Source organism: Tarenaya hassleriana, unplaced genomic scaffold (assembly GCF_000463585.1).
Source record: "Tarenaya hassleriana unplaced genomic scaffold, ASM46358v1 Cleome1, whole genome shotgun sequence".
Classification (NCBI taxonomy): domain Eukaryota; kingdom Viridiplantae; phylum Streptophyta; class Magnoliopsida; order Brassicales; family Cleomaceae; genus Tarenaya; species Tarenaya hassleriana.
The window spans coordinates 8,198,287-8,218,959 of NW_010960187.1; the positions used below are offsets into that span (position 1 = coordinate 8,198,287).

Here is a 20,673-nt window from a genome sequence, read left to right on the forward strand (position 1 = left end):
TATTATATTATTAATGGGTGGGAGAGAGAGAGAGAGAGAGAGAGAGAGAGAGAGAGAGTTTATGGTGATTTTACGGGAGTGGCCTTCTCGGTGGGGCTGAAGCAGTGACATATCGACGAAGAACGGGGTGAAAGGGCATAACTGTCATTCAATGTCTAGAATTGAAAATGTGTGAAATTCGATCTTTTTCTTATGCAAGAAATTTGATGAATTCCGAGAAAATTTTTGATGAAGTCCGAGAAAAACTACGACGATATCGAATCTCGTTCATTCATACATTCTCTTTCGGTCGATTACGTGATATCAATTAAAATTTGATACCAAGTTTCTAAAATCATTAATATGAAAATATAGATATTTATAAGATATTTGTGTAATAATATGAAAAATTATATTTTTATTACATTATCATGTGAGTAATTGCTTCCATTAAAATGCGTATGGATCCACTCGTTCATATGTATTAAGAGTAAGCAAGTAATTCCATTAAAGTTTTGTCACATTCGATGGGAAACTACAAATCATCAATCAATTTCATGAATTTCTAATATTTACCATTTTATAGCTTAGTGTAATCAAAGAATGTAACAAAAATGTAAAGAGAAGGCGTTTGCGTGGGTGGTCCAAGTTCGTGTGATGTAACTTGTGAATCACTCGTCCAACCTCTCATCATTTTAATTTCACATGAAAAAAAAAACTATAAAATTTAAATAAAAACAAAACGTTTATATTTAAATTTAAGGGATATTTTACTATCCCTCTTCATCAAATTATAAATATTTGTTTGGTAATCAAAAGCAAACCCAAATTCTACAACATAATATAATTTAAAAAAAAAAACGATATCAATTCTATATAATAAATTTATAATGATACGATCGTTCTTTAAGAATTTCTTGTATACAATTAATGCACACATCACATGCATGCATTCATACAAGAAAAAGCAACGTCGACTGTATGATATGTCCTGATAGGAGAGTAATGAAGTCGCGCGCTTTTACACGATAAGCTGACGCATTATATAAATGTGAAAATAAATTTAGATTAATGTTAGGTGTCAAAAAAAAAAAAGAAGGTGATATGAAATTGACGTTTGAGTGGTGAAGAAGGGAGTTCCATACACAAACGCCATCACAGCTTTTAGCCTTAGGTTTCAAGAAAAAGATACTTCCACCAATACGCATCTCCCATGTATCGTGAAATAATCATTGGATTATACAGCCGGTTTAGGTGGTTTTGATTCGGTTTTGTTGCACGGATTTAATTTGTATAAAACATACGCTCTACATGAATCATTGGATCAACAACAACAACAAAAAATATATATTGAAATCTTATCTGAATATCCAAAATTCAATATGGTATCATAATAATCTCCTGTTAATCATGGAAATATTATGTGAAAAATATTATAAGGAATTGGTTGAGGGAGACGTATACGTTTGATGAATATGCATGCCCATGTGGGTGTTCATATCTCCCGCAAGGTTTTTAGGGTTATAAAAATTAAAGGGAGGCTTTGTTTTTTTTATTTTTATTTTTTATTCTGAATGTGACATTTCATCCAAATTCACTAAAAAAAATGATTATTTTTAACGGACAAATCCATTAGAAATGGCCAAATTTCCGTTGGATTTTTAAAAAAAAAATAACCGAAATTCGTAGGAATTCCGTTGGAAGTTTTTTAAAAAAATAACCGAAATTCGTTAGAATTACGTTGGATTTTTTAAAAAAAAAGTTTTTCCAACCGATATCCGTTGGAATTCCGTTGGAATTTTTTCCCAACCGAAATCCCTTGAAAATTTTTAACTGATTTTTCCAACTGACGATCAGTTTTAAACGGATTTCCGTTTGAAATGCCGTTGAAAATTTTCAATCCAATTTTTTAATTGAATAAGGTGAAAATTCTGTTAAAAATTTCTAACGGGAATTTCCAACGGATATCCATTGAAAATTTTAATGGAATTTTAACGAAAATACCATTGAAAATCCGTTAAAAAATTTTCAACGTATTCTAACGGAAAAATTGATTGGAAATCGGTGACTTTTTTTTAATGATTTTATATCTCTCTCATAAAAAAAAATTAACACAACGATTCTTTGTTTTTATCGTTTGATGATTTACAACGCACTATTTGATTTTTTGTTGTTCCTTTTTTTTTCATATTTATATACTTTCAAGGCCGAGTCGGAATTCTTACGAAATAATTATAACCATAAAAAAATATTGACTCAATAGTCTGATCCAAACGTAAAAATGTAACAATAACACTCTAAGATAGCCTCGGTTTGAGATCTTTTAATGTATTAGATATCCATTTTAATTCTTTAATGGACTAGTTGGACCAAAATATTCAATAATCTTTATATATATAATTTTAGGGTTCGTGAGTTAGGGGTATAAAATTGCAGGCGGTAGAGGTCAAGGTGAACTAATCCATGATGGGTTTAGAGAGTAATCGACTTCACTAATCTGTTTCCTAATCACAACATTTTACCTTTCTTTTTCGTAAATGATTATTGAATGTGACATCTTAGAGATGGTCATGTAAAAGCCATTAGATATTATTCGTAACCTAAATACACATTATCATGAGTTTGTCGTTGACCTGTCCCATGCATATTTAGATCTCAATGTTGGACAACACCCGCTTCATAATATGTTCCATGCTGCTTAACCAAACCTTTTATTATTATATTATTAATGGGTTTGAATCTATTCGGCCAAAACCGAAGTTTATAAAATATTGTCATATATTGATTAGAAAATCAAACATAGTTTAGTGTGCCTATTGGCTATTGGGCATGAAATGGATATTCGGATGTATTGGAGAACAATTTCAAAAAAAAAAATTAATTGCAAAACGAAATCAAGCCCATGAGTGCTGGGCCTTATTCAGCCCAATCTTATAATACCGAAAAAGAAAATTATAATATATATTGGAAAGAAAGATCTACACATTTCCCGAATTTCATTTTGTAACAGCGAATTACAAAATCTCGATCTTCAATTATTTGATTTTGTAAATTAATTCAGCAACTAAGAAACAATATGTTTCTTTTATTGGATCAAACTCCATATAAAATATACATCACCGAGTTCATGACTTTACATTATGATTCAGACATGGACAAATCTATCTATCTACACCTATCAAATGTAATTTACAGAACCAAACCCATGAACAAGAAAACAGCAAACCCTTTTTAACTGATCTTCAACGAAAAGTTTTGAAGAATCGGCTGCACCAAAATCATCTTCTCCGTGTCCTAATCTTTCATTCTGTGTGTCAAGCTCAGGTGAATAGAGACACTGAGATTCCAGAAACTTCCTTACTGGTTATCAGTGACCGACCAAACCTCTTTAACCTGGGAGCTCCCGGGGCTTCGATCTCATCCCCAGAATCAGTTGGCTCGTCTGAATTGAATCCGCCATGGAAAACCAACGTTTTCTTCGGCGTGCTGTACGCGAAATGCGACTGCTTCGCGATCAATGTCTGTGGAAAAACAACACCAGAATTGGAATCAGGAATCGGCAACTTTGAATTTCTTTTGATTGGAAATAGAAAGAAGGCGTATCATATATATACTTACAGCTTCTCTTACTGTCTTTGACACATGAAACAACTGTTTCAAGTCGTCGTGCTCGACATGACAGAGAACCCTAACCTGTGAAATCATCAGACATTTGGATTCAAGATTAAAACTTTCAGCTCAATTCATCGTTCAGGAGATCCAATCCCCAAAACCCAGTTGGGAAATGATTCTGGGAGTTGAAAGACGAGTCCAGGAAACAAACCAGAATGTCTTGGGGAAGAGATTGGAGCCGACAAGTTTCACTGTCGGAAACCAATGCCTCGTTGCAAAGCCTCTTCGACGAGGTTTTCTCAATCGGTGAATCAAACATCGACCCTTCCTCTGCTCCGGCAGAAATCAGAATCCTCTTCCTCCCCAATCCTCTCTTGTATTGCACGAATCCTAACCCTAACCCTGAATCTCCATCTTCCACAACCCGATGCTTCGAATTCGATTTCGATTTCGAATTCAGGGAACCGAATCTCTTCTTCCCCAATGCCATTTCGCCCAAAATAGGAAGAACTCACAAATCTTTTCAGGTAATTTCTGCATCACGAAAACAAAAGAGATGATCTTTCGAATGTCCAACCAAAACCGCGGAAAAACAGGGGAAGAGAATACAGGAAAGAAGAAACTGACCTTACTTACAAGTGGGATTCAGAAAAATCAATCCTAACTTTCAGAGATTCTTCACGAATTTTTTAGAATCGTGGAACGAACAATGATGTAGTTATAGTTGAAGTTTTTCTTCCTCTTGAGCAATTAACTCAATTATTTATTGGAACGAAAATCATAACTTTTTTCAAAAAAAAAATATCTTCCTTTTTTTTTATGTGATTATCCTTTGGCGGTTAACAGCGATAGGGGGCAAAAACTAGCCGTTGGGAGGACACGTGGCGCGTCTTAGCATGAGTAGGAACGAACGTGGGTAGTGCATTGCTGACATGGCGACATGTCGGTCAAAATCCTTTGTTTGTCGGTCTAAATTCACACGCTTTTATTTAAATTTAATTTATTTATTTGACGTCTTTATCTTCATTGGGTTCCACAGAGTAAGCAAACCACCGTTTTGTGGTACTTCCAGGAACCACGTGTAGTTTCCACCCCAATCCATATGCGCCGCCCAAAAATAATCTATATATATATATATATATATATATATTGATCTATATTTAATTTTAAATGCTAATAGGATATTGACTAGAAACGATGTATTTATGTGATGGTTCATTAAATGATTCATATCAATTGTACTAAATTATGAAAAATTAATTGGAATTAAATCATTTATTTAAATGTAATTTAATAAATAAATGTCTAAAACTAAAGATGTGACAACCCAGAGTACCGTAGGAGGGCGGGAAGTGATCGCCGGTGTAGAGGTACGAACAAGGGGCGGCTCCTGACGAGCTTCTGGGTAGGGGGTACAGAGATGAATCGAACACACCGGAATGAAAGAGATCCGAGGGCTGTATAGGTATGGGACTATACAATCTAAAATAACATAAAAGAATTAGTTGAGCTACTCATAGCAACAAGGTGCACTTACCTTTTTGGTTGACTATCCGAGAGAACTCCAAAGTTAAGCGTGCTGGCTCTGGAGCAATCTCAGGATGGGTGATCTACTGGGAAGTGTCTCGGTATGCGTATGAGTGAGGACAAAAAACACGCTGAAAGGTCTCGGGTTGCTGTGTGAGGGCAGTTTCGATAATTCGTAGCGGCCTCGGGTATGCGTATGAGTGAGGTCTCGGCTCTGATACCATCTGTAACAACCCGAGGCCGCTACGAATTGTCGAAACTGCCCTCACACAGCAACCCGAGACCTTTCAACGTGTTTTTTGTCCTCACTCATACGTATACCGAGACACTTCCCAGTAGGTCACCCATCCTGAGATTGCTCCAGAGCCAGCACGCTTAACTTTGGAGTTCTCTCGGGATAGTCAACCAAAATGGTAAGTGCACCTTGTTGCTACCTTGTTGCTATGAGTAGCTCAACTAATTCTTTTATGTTATTTTAGACTGTATAGTCTCATACCTATACAGCACTCGGATCTCTCTCATTCCGGTGTGTTCGATTCATCCCTGTACCCCCTATCCAGAAGCTCGTCAGGAGCCGCCCCTTGTCCGTGCCTCTACACCGGCGATCACTCCCCGCCCTCCTACGGTACTATGGGTTGTCACAAAAGACCCTTTAACCGGCATATATTTAAAATAACACACTTAAATAAAAGTCCGTACATAAGTTCCTTACAAAAGTCAATTCAAAAGAAAATATTTCCATAGATTTGTATTGGATTTCTATCACTACATAGTCATTGGTCAAAACGAGATGTTTGTCTGTCATTTTATTTTAGGGTGAGAAAACACCAAATAAAACATCTAAAATATTGTTAATATTTGAGTTATTTTTTTTAATGGGTGAAAATAATAAATAACATGGAGGTCAGATCAGTTGGGCCCGGTTTAGACAATTTATTGGGCCTATAAGCCCAAAACATTATCAAAGCCCGATTTTGTTCCTCTGTTTCCTGCACAGGCGTCGTCGAGATCATTGATCAAACCCAAAATCCTAATCGGAATCGTGACGTTCGGAGGAGTATCGCCATGGATAGAGATTTGGAGTTGGATGAGGCGGCTCCACCGACTACTGTCCGCCACATTAAGAAGAGAGCTCTCAAGGACCAAAGGCTCACTGTCTCCTTCAACGAGAAAGATCTAAGGTACTCACCAAGTTGTTGTTGTTGTTGTTGTGGGAATCGAAGTCAGACATAAACTAGACATTTTTGTAGTTGATTTTTGGTTTCGATTGCAGACACGAGCTGGGCATTTTGTAGTTGGTATTTGTCAGCGAAGTCAGATATGATCCGCGCATGTTGTTGTTGTTGTTGTTGCTTTAATTGGAAATCGAAGTCAGACATGGGCTGGATATTCTGCCATTGGTATTTGGCTGTGAAGATTCTGATGAAGATGGATGATCTAGTGTTTTCGGATTCTTGTGATTTAGGGATTTTATGGATGGTTCTGCGCAAAGAGAAAGAAGAAGAGGAGAAAGGAGACACGTATACAGGCGCGTAAAAAGGTTGGAAAAAGTTTTTCTTTTTTCCCCTGGTTTTGTATCATCCATACATGAAGATGAAGATCAAGTCTTCATTTTATTTGAGATTTTAGAATCCAAGCCATATTATATGTATCTATATATATATAAATAGTGTGAAAGATGTTATGGTAACAATGGAATATGCTCTAATCACTTAAATGGTAAGGATTTCTTGTGTAAACGTCCAAACTTCTTCTGGTGTTCATGAGAGTCTCAAGTTCTTGCTTGCACACAAACGCAATATGTAAAAGCTTCCATTTTTTTATATTTATTTTGGTTGGTACAATACAACACAACAAACTTAGCGTGTACATAAAATGTATTATCTTTTTTTTTCTCTCTCTCTTAAGTATCTCTATCTATTCATAACATGGTTGTGCAACATTGAAAGAAGATATACTTTGTGCAGAAGGGAATATAAGAGGCATCTATACGAGAGGATTTAGATTGTACGGGTTATTTTTTACACAAGATCGTTGTTTTCAAGATATGAGGATGGTCGGATTTCGGTTCAGATCTGTCCTTTTGTTAGGAATAATGGTTGTTTGCTCGGTTACGTTGGTCCAAAGTTGGAGTAAGGAAGGTCATATTCTGACATGCCGAATCGCCCAGGTAATGAGAATTTGTTCTTAACTTCTTATTCATTTCCGTGAATGGATTAACCGGAAAGACAAATTTAAAGTTGATATATATGCCAAGAGAAAGATGTATTATGTAAGCCATACACATGAAATGTTCCAAAGAGTTGACAGATTTTGAATCTTTTTTTAATGTATTGGATGATTTGGATTATGTAGAATCTTCTGGAATCTGGACCGGCTCATGCAGTAGAGAATCTATTACCAGATTATGTGAAGGGAGACTTGTCAGCTCTGTGTGTGTGGCCTGACCAAATCAGACATTGGCATAAGTATCTTTGGACAAGTTCTCTTCATTTCATTGACACACCCGATAAGGCTTGCACTTACAAATACTCGAGTAAGGGTTTTTTTTTTTGTGTTGAGAAAATTGAATTAAAAGGGTACGTTTTCATAGTAAATTCCCGCCAATTCATATTAGGATCGGTCATGAAAGTGATATGTTGTGATCCATAGTTATGGTCATGCATGTTATATGCTGCAAGTATGGTTGAGTTCGGGAATAAAAGTGTCAAGGATTCAAGATATATGAAACTAATTCTATATGAACTTTCACAAAAACATGAAAATGGTTGATGATGAGATGACACTCAAGGTTTTGTGAAAATATGAACTCTGGAATCAGGGGATTGTCATGATCAGCATGGATTGGAGGACATGTGTGTGGATGGTGCCATCCAGAATTTCACCTCTCAGCTTCTGCACTACGGTGAAGGAACATCTGATCGTCGACGTACGTATAAACATATATATACACATATATATATGTTTGTATAATTTAATAATCCATTGGTTTCTTGTGTTGTTTTGGCTTCTTCAGATAACATGACAGAGGCCCTTTTGTTCTTGTCACATTTCATGGGAGACATTCATCAGGTTTGTTTTTTATTCATTACAAAATAACTATATATGTTCATGTTCGTACCAATTTAATTCGCCCCACCCGACGATATTAACCAAATTTGATCATTATGTTACGAGTATCATTCATGAAATATACGGTTTCGAATGATTTATGATACGTTGAAAATGATTAGATTTCATTTACAGCCGATGCATGTGGGGTTCACAAGTGACGAAGGAGGAAACGCCGTTGAGTTACGGTGGTTTAGGCACAAATCGAACCTGCATCATGTGAGCTGATTTTAAATGCCGATTTCTTGTTGAAGGACTTTATTGTGCGAAGTAAAAACTAAAGATGAAAGTGGTAAATACCGAAATCTCAAGGGACTAAAGAGAAAAATATATGTAAAACTAATACAGGTATGGGACAGAGAGATCATCCTCACGGCTTTGGCAGACTATTACGACAAGAACTTGGACCTCCTCCAAGAAGACATTGAGAAAAACATCACCGATGTAAATAATAATTTACAATTTACATACCAAAATCGTATATTTATTTGACTGTGTTGTGAATTTAATTGATGTGGGTATGGTGCATGCAGGGAATATGGTACGACGATCTATCATCATGGAAAGAATGCGACGATCTCCTCTCTTGCCCGCACAAGTACGTGCTTGTTCATCATCGTCTAAGTTTAATTAAAGAAAAAGGATTTAAGGATGATTAATTATCATATAATATAAATATAACCTTATGATTTTGTTGGCAGGTACGCGGTGGAGAGTATAAACATAGCTTGTGAATGGGGTTACAAAGGAGTGAAGTCCGGTGACACGTTGTCGGGTGCGTTTCTTCTTCTGCCTTGTGCCCTAATCAAATCTGATCCAAATCTAAATTATACACTAATCTATATATATATATATGTGTGTATATGTGCAGCTGAATATTTCAAAACAAGAATGCCAATAGTGATGAAGAGAGTAGCTCAAGGGGGAGTGAGACTAGCAATGGTTCTAAACCGGCTTTTTGGCGAGGAGCCTCATGTCGGCGTTGCAGCCACTTGATCCCAACAAACATTTAATCTAATTTAAGGGGATTTGTTTGGTTAATTATAATTAACTCGACACTAATCACTCTTTTTCTTTTCAAAATAAACAAGCTTAACTATATATAAACAAGATTACAAATCTTTAATTTCGGAACATCTGTCTCTCACATAACAAAAAAAAATATATATATGTCTAAGGAAAATGAGGGGAAGAAGCTTTGGGGCCATGAAGGTGTCGAGTGGAAGAAAACATAGAGGCGAAGGAGTGCGCAAAACAAAGGACGATGGCCACTTTCACTTGCCCTCTCTTCGGGATCGGACGGCTGATGTTGCTTCCATCCCTCCTCCTGCGATCTCCGCCGTTGATCATGCTGACTTTTCTTCTCCCTCCCATTACTCTCTCTTGTTGACTTCTGAGATGGTCCAGAGCTATAAGCCTTTATTCAATCTCGTCTCTCTATATATATACACACGCGCGCCCGATGTGTTCTCTAAATGCCCTTTGTTTTGCTAATATTACCGTTTTGGCCCGTTGGTTATCACCATCTGAATTGACGATTATACCCTCGCCGCCCACTAGCCGATGTAATGATCAATCAGCTCCTTTTTTTTTTTTTTTTGTTAGAAACGATCTAGAAATCATGTGCTGATAAAGTTACTATTTTCATTTTGCATTAAAGTCCTATTCTATTTTGGATAATTTTTTTCATTTTTGTTAGAAGAATGTCAATTAATATATTGTTTTGGATCATTTTTGAAAAAATCATATATTTATATATGTTTTTATGAACATTTCTTTTTAACTTTATGAATATAGAGTACTTGTTTTACGTCAATATTTACTGAAAACCACCAATCTCTCCCACTAGATACTTAAATAATGCGAAACTATTTGTGGGGATATAATTATTTAATTTTATTTATACGGAAAATATAAAGTAAATGAATTACAGACCTGTATATCCGACAAGGGTCTTCTCACATATGAATAAATAATAATAAAAATCTTCGAGTGGCAGCCTCATGTATTCCATAGATTCATTCTTCTTTTAATTCATTAAATTATATAATATTAAGAAAAATGAAACGTTCTAGAAATCGATTATTATTTACTCGTGGAAATATGTCAAGAAATATCTGTATTCCGACAAAAAATGCGATCACCTCTTGTAATTGACTTTTTTTTTTTTTTTGTAAAGGTTAATCCAATTTAAATCTAATATTGATATCTATTCTATTTTTATAAAATGTGGTAATATTTAGTATTTAAAGTCCCCAAAGACCCAAATATAAATTTTACATGTCTTAATAAAAGAATGAGGAGTCTGTGTGTTTCATGGATATGGTTATTCGTCGTGCGTTTATACATGGGATATATTTATTTGAAGAAAAAAACAATCCATAAAAATATCTCATAATAATTACCGAAATGATAATTTTAATTACCATATTCTATTGAAGAATTATATCGAGTTTCTGTCACTTTATTAATGACTAAAAGATAAAAATACGTATACGCATACATATATGTCATATGCATTATATAAAGGATGTGATGGTCTCAATGATATAACAAACCATAATCCTCATCTTAACCAGACTTCATTAATTTTTATGTCATTCAAATGGTACAAAAACATTTTTTTTGACGTTCATAGAAATGGACAAACTCCCACCCCCGAGTTTGAAATTCGGGGCTCCAAATTTATTAATTATCCTTAAAAGGAAAATATGTTTCTTAACTAATTACAGGTAAACAGCATGTCCTAATAAAAAAAAAAGTGGGACACCTAACAAATCCATAATCAAATATAAATATCAAATGATTATAGTCCATAAACATATTATTATTATTATTATTATTTTTAATGCTTTTGTGGCACAAACCATGTGAGTGAAAGGGCCTTCTCCTCAACTGTCCACCACCTTGTATTCAAACCTTCAATAAATATGCCTTCCAATTAATTTAATTCAACCATCTCTCTCTCTCAAATTGAATAAATACACATTTTCTTGTCACCTCTCAACACCAATCCACCAAACGCAATGCCCACCAAATTAAATAGCTTCGTCTTCATCTTTGCCACTCTCCTCCTCCTCACACTCGAACTCTCCCACACTCTCGCGACCCGACCCGACTCATCATCCAAGAAAGGCAACGGAGGCTACTATGGACCCGGGTCGGAGCCCGGGTTTTCGATACCGGGGTTCGGGAGCGGGTGGGGAAACGGGATAATCGGCGGCGGATATGGTGGAGGATACGGCGGACCGAAGGGAGGGTACGGGAAAGGCGGAGTGGTGAGGCCGAAGGTGGTGTGTAAGGAGAAAGGACCATGTTTCATGAAGACGTTGCAGTGTCCGGCCAAGTGTTTCAAGTCTTTCAGCCGCTCCGGCAAGGGCTACGGCGGCGGCGGAGGCGGAGGCGGTTGCACCATCGACTGTAAGAGCAAGTGCATCGCTTATTGTTGAATAATATTTAATATTATGATATAAAAGTCTCTCTCTCTACATATATATATATATATGTGTGTTTATGTGTTATGGTGTTTATTTCTATCAACTCGATATCAACCAACTTTGTTCTCTCTCTCTCTCTTTGTATGATCTATAGCAGTGGCGACTTGAATAAATGAAATATCATATGTTTATGTGGTTATTTTTGTTGAATTCTAGAGAGAATTCAGAAATGGAAAAGAGATTTGAGAATAATTTCTGTATTGATTAATATGAAATGATCCATACAAAATGTATTTATACTAATCCTAACAACATACTCTAATACGCCCCCACAAGATGAAAGTGATTAACTTTCATCTTGGACAAATACAAAACGAAAACGAAACATTACAACCATGAATACCACAATCAAACCGAAAACTATATCAATGACAAATCGATCCTCGAACAAAGTCTCCACGACATGAAACGAAGTCTGCATGACTCGTATAGAGCCTCCACGGCACGAAACAAAACCTCTACGGCTCGAAGAAAACCTCGACGACATGAATTGAACCTCCACGGTTCGAAAAACGCCTCAACGGCATAAAATGAGCACCACGGCTCGAAAAAACACCTCCACGGCATGAGATGAGCCTACACGGCTCGACGAACGCCTTCACGGCATGAAATGAGTCTCCACGACTCGAGACAAAAACACGACCATCAAAGTCGAAAAACAAATGACGCAGCAAACCGAATCAGAAACCAAATCATATCTGATCAGTAAAACACCGGACAAAACCGGAGAACATGTCAGATGAAACAACCACAAAGAAAACCAAATCACACCAATCCAGTGGAGAAATCAAATGGTTGCAACAAGGCTGAAACCAGAAACAGTGTAACAAGACGAAGCTGGAGAAATTAAAGCATATCTGGAGACTATAATCTTCAATGAGATTAAGTCAACTAGCAGCGATCGGAAGTGTCACATGGTGCATGACACAAAGAATAGAACCATATCCATGGCTGATCGGAGATCAAGAGTTAGCTGAACCAATCCAAAGTGACGGATGAAGACGAGACAATTACGACACCGTAAGATCTAGCGAAAACGGCTGAGCATGCGAGAGATTCACAAACTGAATCACTGTCCAAAACGACGAAGTGTGAAAGTCAATCGAGAAGATCCAATGACCTCGCAGAGAGAGAAAGCAACCAAATCTGAGAAGACATCAGCAAAAGAGACGAAATCTGAGACGATCTTGCCGAATTCAGTGATGGAACTCAGAGAAACATGGAAGAATGTTCAGATGGTACAGTTCTGCGAATCAGAGATAACAATCAGCTAACCACCAACTCGAACAGACAGATTTGAGAAGACCGATACAATTTGCTTCGACGACAGAGGAGATGATTGCGGAGACTGCCAGCAAGTGTAGATCTCAGAAATCTCCAGTAGATTTGGACAGCAACATCATTTCGAACAACTCGGAGAACGACGAAGAACACGAACGGCGAATCATCAATCTGAAAACTCGAACAGATAGGATCCAGAAGCTGGTGACACTTACGGAGAAGAAATCGGAGGTCGAACAGAAAACGATTGAGTAGACTTGGCTTCGATGACAGAGAAACCTAGTGGATCGGAGGATTTGCCGGCGAATTTCGCCGAAGGTAAATCAATCGTGCAGGAAACAAAAAATTTGCAATGGAAGAAGATGATGTTGAACTTGAATAAGAGAGAATCAAATTTGGTGAAATACAAAACAAATCTGGTGAAATTTTGGAAGAATTGAATCAAAGATGAGAAATGAAAAGAGGAACAAATGAAATCTCCACAGAAAATATTTTCTCTCTGATACCATGTTGAATTCTAGAGAGAATTCAGAAATGGAAAAGAGATTTGAGAATAATTTTTGTATTGATTAATATGAAATGATCCATACAAAATGTATTTATACTAATCCTAACAACATACTCTAATAATTTTTGTTCTCATTTTGTATGATATAACTTGAATAAATGGAGTTTGATATAATATGTTAAAATCAGTAATGGAGGTTTGGTCTTGACCAAAGAGGAGGAGGAGGATGATGATGATGATTCAGATAAAGTCTCCTGCAATTTGCATGTTCGAAAGTCTCACTAAAAGGCAAATCCTCCAAAAAGTCAAATGATACATCTCTTTCTTTGAGTGGATGTTGATGGAACCACCATATACGAATACTAATTTCATTTCACATTTCTTTTCGTATTCAAATTATTATTATTGTTATTATTATTATGGACACATGAAGCATGACTTCGCTTTATACCAACGGATGAAACATGGAGATCCACATTCAGATTTGCCCTAAGGAGTAGAGGTCGGTTAAGGTGCCCTTGTCGTTATGATCTAGCCTAGGGGACAAGGTACACCCTCAATGTGGGACCCTTCGCTGAAATAATTGAACGTAAATACTCTTTCCGTTTTAAAATATTTGTAGTTTTAAGTTATTTTCCATATTTCAAAACATTTTTTTATAATAGTTTCCAATTTTATCCATATCAAATTCTAATAAATTATTTATGATAACATTATTTTTATCATTATGATTTTTTATCTTTTTTTGTTAAAAAATGTGAAATAATCTAAAAGAACAATTATTTTGAAACGGAGGGTCAAATCAAATACAAACCGAAATCCCAAATCCGAGAGGCCATAGCTGCTCAGATATTGGTTTTGTGAAGACATTATGACATTAAACAACGATCCATATGAATTGTGTTTTCAGAGCGTGTGTATGAACTCTCAAACCTGAAAAACACTCCATTTACATTGAAAAGAACATAAACATACGAACACAGATGCAATTGTCTGACCAAAAACCTACCCGACAGCCACAGACAATTATCACAATGAGATTAACACATTCAACAAAACCAAACACAACACCTCAAAGCTCAGAAGATGTAACGTAACGTTTTATACGGCCGCCCTCAAGGCGCCTCTTGCGGCCTCTCGTCTCAGCTCGGCCGCTTTCCCGCTCCCCCGGAAGTACATGTATACTTGCTGCAATGGATTATCACCGTAACAACAAAAATGTGAAAACAAACTCTACCATAATAGATTGATAGTTTGGTGAGGTTCGGGAACAGACCTGAATAACCCAGACGCTGACTACTGATTCGAGGCAGAAAAGCCCGAACCCGATGAAGTAGAAGATCTGGTGAAGAAACGACGATAAATCAACGATTGTAAGTTTATGCGTTAGGACCCTTTCTATATTTGTTCGATCCGATCGGCGTAACGCTCGAAAATTTAACGTTTCAGGGGACGATAAGAACTTACCCCGACCAAAGCGTGCTTGTTCAAAACGTCTATTGCAGGCAAGATACCCCTGTTGTTTCAAAATCAAAATATCATTAAATCTACAAGCATATGTTTACTATGTAATCAAAATCACTATTTTGGAAATTAGGATAGCATAAACATCTTAGAGTTGTAAGTATACATACGCAAGAGATTTTCCTTTGAAGACGACCGGAGGAGCTACTGCAGCGAAGATGCAAAATGCAAGGTGGAGCTGTGGCCAGAAGAAAGTGGTGGACAGATTTCTAGTTAATAAACAAAATCTATGACAGATCTTCGATGAAATCGATAGATAAGGATGGTGACTCACCAGATAGAACAAGAAAAACCATCCAAAGCTCAATGCACTTTCAGTTCTGTCGGCATCCAACAACAGGAAAGGAGACAAAAAATAAGACTCGAAACGAGAAACACAAATAAATGAATCCGAAAGTGGAAAAAAACCATTCAAACCCTTTTTTTTTCTCAAGTGGCTAGACAGAAGAAAAGTTGCTCTATGATTAACTAGAATTTGCCTAAGCAAGATCCAGAACTTAGGGGTTTGTCCCAACGTATTAATCTATAAAAGCACTGCATTCCACATTACGAACCGTAATACTAATACAAGTTTTAAGGGGCCAAATGATGAACTCGCTTCTCAAGACGATTCAAGAATGCAGAAATAGCAAATGCAGGCAATATTTAAGGGGAAAGAATAAGAACCTGAAGGCACGATAGAGTGGTCGGTACCATAAGACATAGGCTCCTGGGACACCGGCTATAAAGTAAATAATAGCGAGAAGCCAGATAGTCACTCCTGGACAAAAGGAAACAACCACAAGTCTGTAAATAAGCAGATATTGGTCCTACAGAAGAATCAACAGGCTGGGATGAAAAATTATAAGGCTTCTAAAAGGGTGGGAAAATGAGAACAGACCTTCTCCTTTGATCCAAGCTGTAGTAACAGCTATTATATTCCAGAAAAGGCACAGAACCATACCTGCAGAACACGAATCAGACATGAAAGTATGACCCCATGTCTCCAAATATTAAGATTCCAGAAATGGAATGGATGCATGTATATCGCTTTAAAGAAAGTATGACCCCGTGTCTCCAAATATCAAGATTCCAAAAAGAGAAGTATCAGTGTAACAACGAAGTTGATAGAGACAACTATTTACTTACCCAAAAATGTTGCAAATGCAACATATTGAAGCCTCTGCAGATGGATTGGAATTTCGTTTGCTATGTCATGGTGAATAATTGGGAAGAAGGGTGGCCAGTTTTTCACTTCAATAACAATTCCAGCTGCGAAAGAATGACACGTATAAGAGCAGAATCAAATCATTCCAAAGCTCTCATGATCAAAGTGGTACATGACATCTGACAAAACATAAGCAGACACATCAAGGTAACATTATGCATTTCCCCTCCAAAAGATGGATATAAAAGAGCCACAATATTATTTTCCAGTAAGAAAAATGATACGGTCAATAGAGACAGGACTCAAACATCACAGTAAATAGATGAGTTCAAAATCCTTGAGATTAGAATACTCAAATTAGTGTTCGTAGATAACTACCTCGAGCAGCAGCATCCTCTTTCCGCTTTAGTTCCTACATGGAACCAAAACAATTCATTTGATTTGAAAGAATTTATTTGCTCGACAATAAACTCGCTGAACAAAAAGGTAATGGGAACTTCAAAGACTTAGCACTTAACCACCAAAAAGGAAATATCAAGTCTATTCATAATGACAACATGCAAAAAGGTATTCACGAAATGCAAGTATTCAAAGTTAACATATCATTTCTCCCTTCTTTCCCGATGATTTCAAAAATAGAAATCTCCAGATGATGAAATATCACAACAAGTTATCACGAGAAGGGTAAAGGAAAGAGAAGAATCATATAATCACGAAGTACACATTTCAATATCCATAAAATGCTTATGCTGCAAAGGTTCAAGTTTTAGTATTGTAGCAGTCAGTTACCTGCTCCCGCCGTCTTAACTCAGCTTCTTTGGCTTGGAGCTCCTTCTCTTTCTTCTTCAAATTCGTATTCTGGTTTTCATAAACGATAAAACAAGGCAAAACCATCATAATTTATTCAACTGTTCACCTAACCACGAAAATATTCCATATATCTACTCCATCCAGCCAACCTGTGAAGTGGGGCCTGATCTGTCGAGAGGAATGTCGACCGTTGCATCACGACCGTAGTCGAAACCAACAGGCTCTGGAGGCAAAGGCGAAAGTCTGGAATTCGACGCAGGTGGGACACCTCCGGAATTCTACAAAAAGTTCACGAATTTACCAAAATCGATTAAGAATGAAGGTACTTACTCCATGAGAAGCAGATAGAGATAAACAGATGAACAAAACAGAGGAAAATACAACGAAGGCACGAAAGAAACCCAGATTCTAGATTAGTTCCGTAACACTTCAAATTCGTTAAATTCAAAGCTCGGTAATGGAAACTTTTACTCTTGTTGAAGAAGATTCAAAACTTGGATCATAATCTCCCAAAATTTTAATTTCCGTAACCATATCTAGCATTCCAAGCTCCACAAGGAAATCAATCAACAACAGCAGCAGCAAACGAAGCAGTTCGTAGTAAAGCAAACCCCGAAATAAACCCTAAGACCCGAAAACCCCTATTCGAAGCAAACATTAACGGACCGAATTCGAGTCCGAATTCTGAAGAAAAAAAAACAGGAAGAGGGAAAGGAAAGCTTACAGCGAAAGGATTGACTTCTTCCTCCTCATCGAAGGGATTACGATCGTAGCGATTGGCCATGACGGGGGGGAGCTCGCCGCTTCAGAAGACGAGATGATGAAAACGAAATCCGATTGGAACCTAGAAATCGATCTGAGATCTCAACAGAGACCAAGGTCTAAGGAAAGAGCAGACAGATTTTACAGGGAAAGCGTAAATATTCCGAGAGAGAGTTTCTTTCTGAAATTTCTAAGAGAGAGAGATAAGCTGAAATGTCCTTTGGTCAACATGTCCGTGTCTCTAAGAACGTTAGAAAAGTCTATCGCCAAAATTAAAATATTATATATTTATTTATTTTTTCTAGAAAGAAAAAAAAACCTGTACTTTTATAATTTAATACCTCAAATAATATTAAAAACGAGTTTTAATTTCATGTGCATTAGTCTAATCTTTGAATTCGTTGTTGTTGCTGCAGTTGGGCTCATTACACCTTCAAGATTAAATGAAGTTTTTGGTTATTCAGTACAACATCTTAAATGATTGCAATTATCAATACTTACAATTACAAGGGGAAAAAAATCTGTAGTAATTACAATTTTACCTAAGAGACCATCATACAGAATTACTTTTTTCCAATTTAACATCACGTTATCAAGTATTTTTTTTTTTAATGATTAATTATCATCAAATAATCCATCCATTTTCAAATAAATATTGCTTTTATTTTTTTCATTGAAGAAAAAACATATTTCTACTGTTCAAATATAATTTATTTGTTATGAATTCAAGTCTGTCCCTTCAAATTAAATTAACACAATTTTCAAAAGAATATAAATAGTTCATCTTTTTTTTTTTGGTTTAATATCTATGAAGACATTAATATACAAAAATTCATGAGAATTACAAATATAGTAAAACTAAAAATATGATTCCAATTATCCACAAACCCATTCTCTATGAAAAGAGAGATGAAGCTTTAACTCATCACCATTGATACTAAGACATGTAACATCATCATCATCAACAACAACAACAAATCCTACAATCAAAATAGCTAAGTGAACCATCAATCTACCTCGGTCTCTGTTTCAATGCATTCCAATTGATTCTTTGATTCCTCTGTTTACCTTCCAATCTCCTCGCCGCCGCCGCTGCCATGGCGGAGGAGCCCTTCTTAGCCGCCGCCGCCGCAGGTTTCACCGGAGGCGGTGAATCTGTCCCGAACGTTCTCTTACCGCCACTCGCTGTCTTTATTACATCATGAGAAACATGACTCGTCTTCCCGAACCGTGTCTTGAGAGACTGACCGGTTCGAGGTTTTCTCGTCGAACTCGAACTTGAACTCGTCTGTTTCAAAGGGGCTTTCCATATCTTCTCATCTTCTTCAATCAGATACTGTCTCAGTGACTTTGTGACGATGTCTCTGAGTGAAACAGCGGATTTGTGTTCGCGAGTGTTCTTCGAGTAGAAGAACGATGCATTGTTCGCCACCATGAGTAGGTCCCGGAAAAGCTCTTTCGCTGAAGATATCGAACGATTCGTGATTCTTGATTGTATCATGTCGAAGTCCATGTGTCGACGTACGAGTTTCTTGTACCTTCCCCGTTTCTGTTTAACCCGATACAAGCTCGAAATCGTTAACAATGGCGGCAGAATAAGAGGAACAGACGTTTTCATAGTTAACAAAGCTTATGAATCACCTGGCTATCGAGTCGTCTACGAAAGACAGATGCACACTCATTCCGTGAAATCGTGTTGTATATCCTCATCAGCTCGTCGAGTACAAGAATTTCGTGGCCTCGGGTTTGATTTCTCGGACAAGAATTACTCGTCGAAGCTTCTTTACACCTCGAGAAACTTGCCATTTCCATGGAAGAATCCAGCACGATGTCCCTTACGAAAGGACTGAGTTCCTTCACATCCTTACTCAAGTCTTTTCGTTTTCTCTTCCCTCGTCTCTTCCTCATACTCGGAAGTACTTGACCGCCGAACACGGTTCCGAAAACCTTTTCAACATGCGAGTTCTTGTCTTGCTCTATTACCAGAGTCTCCAACTTGGGGTCAGGTGACCAGTTCGATGTCGGTGCCTGCTGAGTGAAACTACCAGCCGACGAGAGATCCCTCGACGTGTCTTTACTCGTGCATTCAGGTCCATCGGATTTTTGGAACGGTTCCGCTGATACTGTTCGGCTCGAATCGTAATCATTCTGACATTCGTCATCTTGTTCGGCTTTGAGGTTCTGAAGCTTTGATTCCAATGACCTGAAACCGAAAGACAGCAAATACGGGATTCTAGTAAAAACAACATTCCCGAATCAGCGGTTGTAAGTTTTCAGTTACTGTTTTTAACAAACTGTAACATAGATTTATGGTGTCGGAATTTGGAAATGGTTCAGCTAATCGGATCATGGCAATGAATGCGTCAACACGAAAAAATGCTACAAACCCAATCGAGTCTTCCGATTTCTGCAATGCTGCCCTAAGCTCTGCCATCCGTTTCTTCTTCAGCTCTTCAAACCATGCCCTAGAATTTGTAAACAAACACGCGATAAATCTCTCTTCGTATCATAAATACACGAACCAGACCAGGGAATTCGTGCATCAGCAAAGAGCAATGCATCATTCGGAAGAAAGCATACGATAAAGATTGAATATTTATTTGGACGGAACGAAAAAAAGAGAGGAAAAGGCAAGAATCTTTACTTGCATCCCGAGTAACGGTGGTGCAAGTCTTCATACTTGGCCTTGCATATCTGCAATTAGAAAACCATCTCAATAAGTAAATCTCAATGCGGCGTAGAGGTGATATCGTGATACATTACTCTCTCACAGATCACATTTCATTCCTGACCGATGTTCATAGATTGGTTGATTGCTATACGAGGAAACAAGATATACTTTAACCGTGGTTTTAAACCGTACACAACTTCACCCTGCATCGAATTTGGAAGAAGATATGATATTCCCGCTCTTC

The 20,673-nt window shown here is 37.1% G+C and overlaps 5 protein-coding genes across 9 annotated transcripts in view; 2 read left to right on the forward strand and 3 right to left on the reverse strand.

Moving 5' to 3' along the window:
* Positions 1–3,044: 3,044 nt before the first annotated feature.
* Positions 3,045–4,357, reverse strand: LOC104819031 (F-box protein At1g61340). Of its 2 annotated transcripts, none has more exons than XM_010548907.2 (4): positions 4,228–4,357; positions 3,803–4,125; positions 3,598–3,672; positions 3,045–3,500 (listed from the first exon to the last, which is right to left on the reverse strand). In XM_010548907.2, exons 2-4 carry the CDS (start codon positions 4,079–4,081, stop codon positions 3,300–3,302), a joined length of 555 nt encoding a protein of 184 aa, XP_010547209.1. In that variant the 5' UTR covers positions 4,082–4,125; positions 4,228–4,357; the 3' UTR covers positions 3,045–3,299. The 2 variants fall into 2 exon arrangements, with proteins under 2 accessions (XP_010547209.1, XP_010547200.1); XM_010548898.2 differs by having other exon boundaries at positions 4,219–4,355.
* A 1,539-nt stretch (positions 4,358–5,896) lies between these two features.
* LOC104819043 (endonuclease 1-like) lies at positions 5,897–9,673 on the forward strand. 4 transcript variants are annotated; one of them, XM_010548927.2, is made up of 11 exons: positions 5,897–6,299; positions 6,392–6,658; positions 7,086–7,288; positions 7,474–7,654; positions 7,940–8,047; positions 8,135–8,190; positions 8,365–8,448; positions 8,578–8,673; positions 8,763–8,827; positions 8,931–9,004; positions 9,101–9,673. In XM_010548927.2, the coding sequence occupies exons 3-11, from the start codon at positions 7,166–7,168 to the stop codon at positions 9,223–9,225; spliced, it is 912 nt and encodes a 303-aa protein (XP_010547229.1). In that variant the 5' UTR covers positions 5,897–6,299; positions 6,392–6,658; positions 7,086–7,165; the 3' UTR covers positions 9,226–9,673. The 4 variants fall into 4 exon arrangements, with proteins under 4 accessions (XP_010547229.1, XP_010547245.1, XP_019058179.1 ...); XM_010548943.2 differs by having other exon boundaries at positions 6,584–6,658; XM_019202634.1 differs by lacking the exon at positions 5,897–6,299 and having other exon boundaries at positions 6,317–6,658.
* A 1,511-nt stretch (positions 9,674–11,184) lies between these two features.
* LOC104819068 (cold shock domain-containing protein 4) lies at positions 11,185–11,865 on the forward strand. The gene has a single exon (XM_010548955.1). It carries the CDS (start codon positions 11,256–11,258, stop codon positions 11,676–11,678), a length of 423 nt encoding a protein of 140 aa, XP_010547257.1. The 5' UTR covers positions 11,185–11,255; the 3' UTR covers positions 11,679–11,865.
* Positions 11,866–14,371: 2,506 nt separating this feature from the next.
* Positions 14,372–17,988, reverse strand: LOC104819079 (secretory carrier-associated membrane protein 3). The gene is made up of 12 exons (XM_010548965.1): positions 17,721–17,988; positions 17,146–17,274; positions 16,976–17,044; positions 16,565–16,598; positions 16,168–16,290; positions 15,920–15,982; positions 15,706–15,799; positions 15,314–15,359; positions 15,150–15,217; positions 14,983–15,031; positions 14,792–14,857; positions 14,372–14,703 (listed from the first exon to the last, which is right to left on the reverse strand). The coding sequence occupies exons 1-12, from the start codon at positions 17,778–17,780 to the stop codon at positions 14,617–14,619; spliced, it is 888 nt and encodes a 295-aa protein (XP_010547267.1). The 5' UTR covers positions 17,781–17,988; the 3' UTR covers positions 14,372–14,616.
* A 618-nt stretch (positions 17,989–18,606) lies between these two features.
* The window catches only part of LOC104819085, a 3,927-nt gene continuing 1,860 nt past the window's right edge, over positions 18,607–20,673 (reverse strand). Inside the window, exons 2-5 of the mRNA XM_010548978.2 lie at positions 20,403–20,452; positions 20,146–20,223; positions 19,400–19,961; positions 18,607–19,307 (exon numbers count right to left, since the gene is read on the reverse strand). Coding sequence (XP_010547280.1) covers positions 18,771–19,307; positions 19,400–19,961; positions 20,146–20,223; positions 20,403–20,452 — 1,227 coding nt within the window. The 3' untranslated portion in view covers positions 18,607–18,770. The remainder of the gene's footprint in view (positions 19,308–19,399; positions 19,962–20,145; positions 20,224–20,402; positions 20,453–20,673) is intronic.

Bases quoted from the DNA above. Each gene is read 5' to 3' on its own strand.
- LOC104819043 (XM_010548927.2), top strand. From the start codon at position 7,166: ATGAGGATGGTCGGATTTCGGTTCAGATCTGTCCTTTTGTTAGGAATA. The intron at 7,655-7,939 runs GTAAGGGTTTTT...CTCTGGAATCAG, and splicing joins TTGCACTTACAAATACTCGA to GGGATTGTCATGATCAGCAT. The intron at 8,048-8,134 runs GTACGTATAAAC...TGGCTTCTTCAG, and splicing joins AGGAACATCTGATCGTCGAC to ATAACATGACAGAGGCCCTT.
- LOC104819031 (XM_010548907.2), bottom strand. From the start codon at position 4,081: ATGGCATTGGGGAAGAAGAGATTCGGTTCCCTGAATTCGAAATCGAAA. The intron at 3,673-3,802 runs GTTTGTTTCCTG...ATGATTTCACAG, and splicing joins CTCTTCCCCAAGACATTCTG to GTTAGGGTTCTCTGTCATGT. The intron at 3,501-3,597 runs GTAAGTATATAT...GTTTTTCCACAG, and splicing joins CAAAGACAGTAAGAGAAGCT to ACATTGATCGCGAAGCAGTC.
- LOC104819068 (XM_010548955.1), top strand. From the start codon at position 11,256: ATGCCCACCAAATTAAATAGCTTCGTCTTCATCTTTGCCACTCTCCTC.
- LOC104819079 (XM_010548965.1), bottom strand. From the start codon at position 17,780: ATGGCCAATCGCTACGATCGTAATCCCTTCGATGAGGAGGAAGAAGTC. The intron at 16,291-16,564 runs GTAGTTATCTAC...ATTCTTTCGCAG, and splicing joins AGAGGATGCTGCTGCTCGAG to CTGGAATTGTTATTGAAGTG. The intron at 15,983-16,167 runs GTAAGTAAATAG...CGTGTTCTGCAG, and splicing joins TGCATTTGCAACATTTTTGG to GTATGGTTCTGTGCCTTTTC.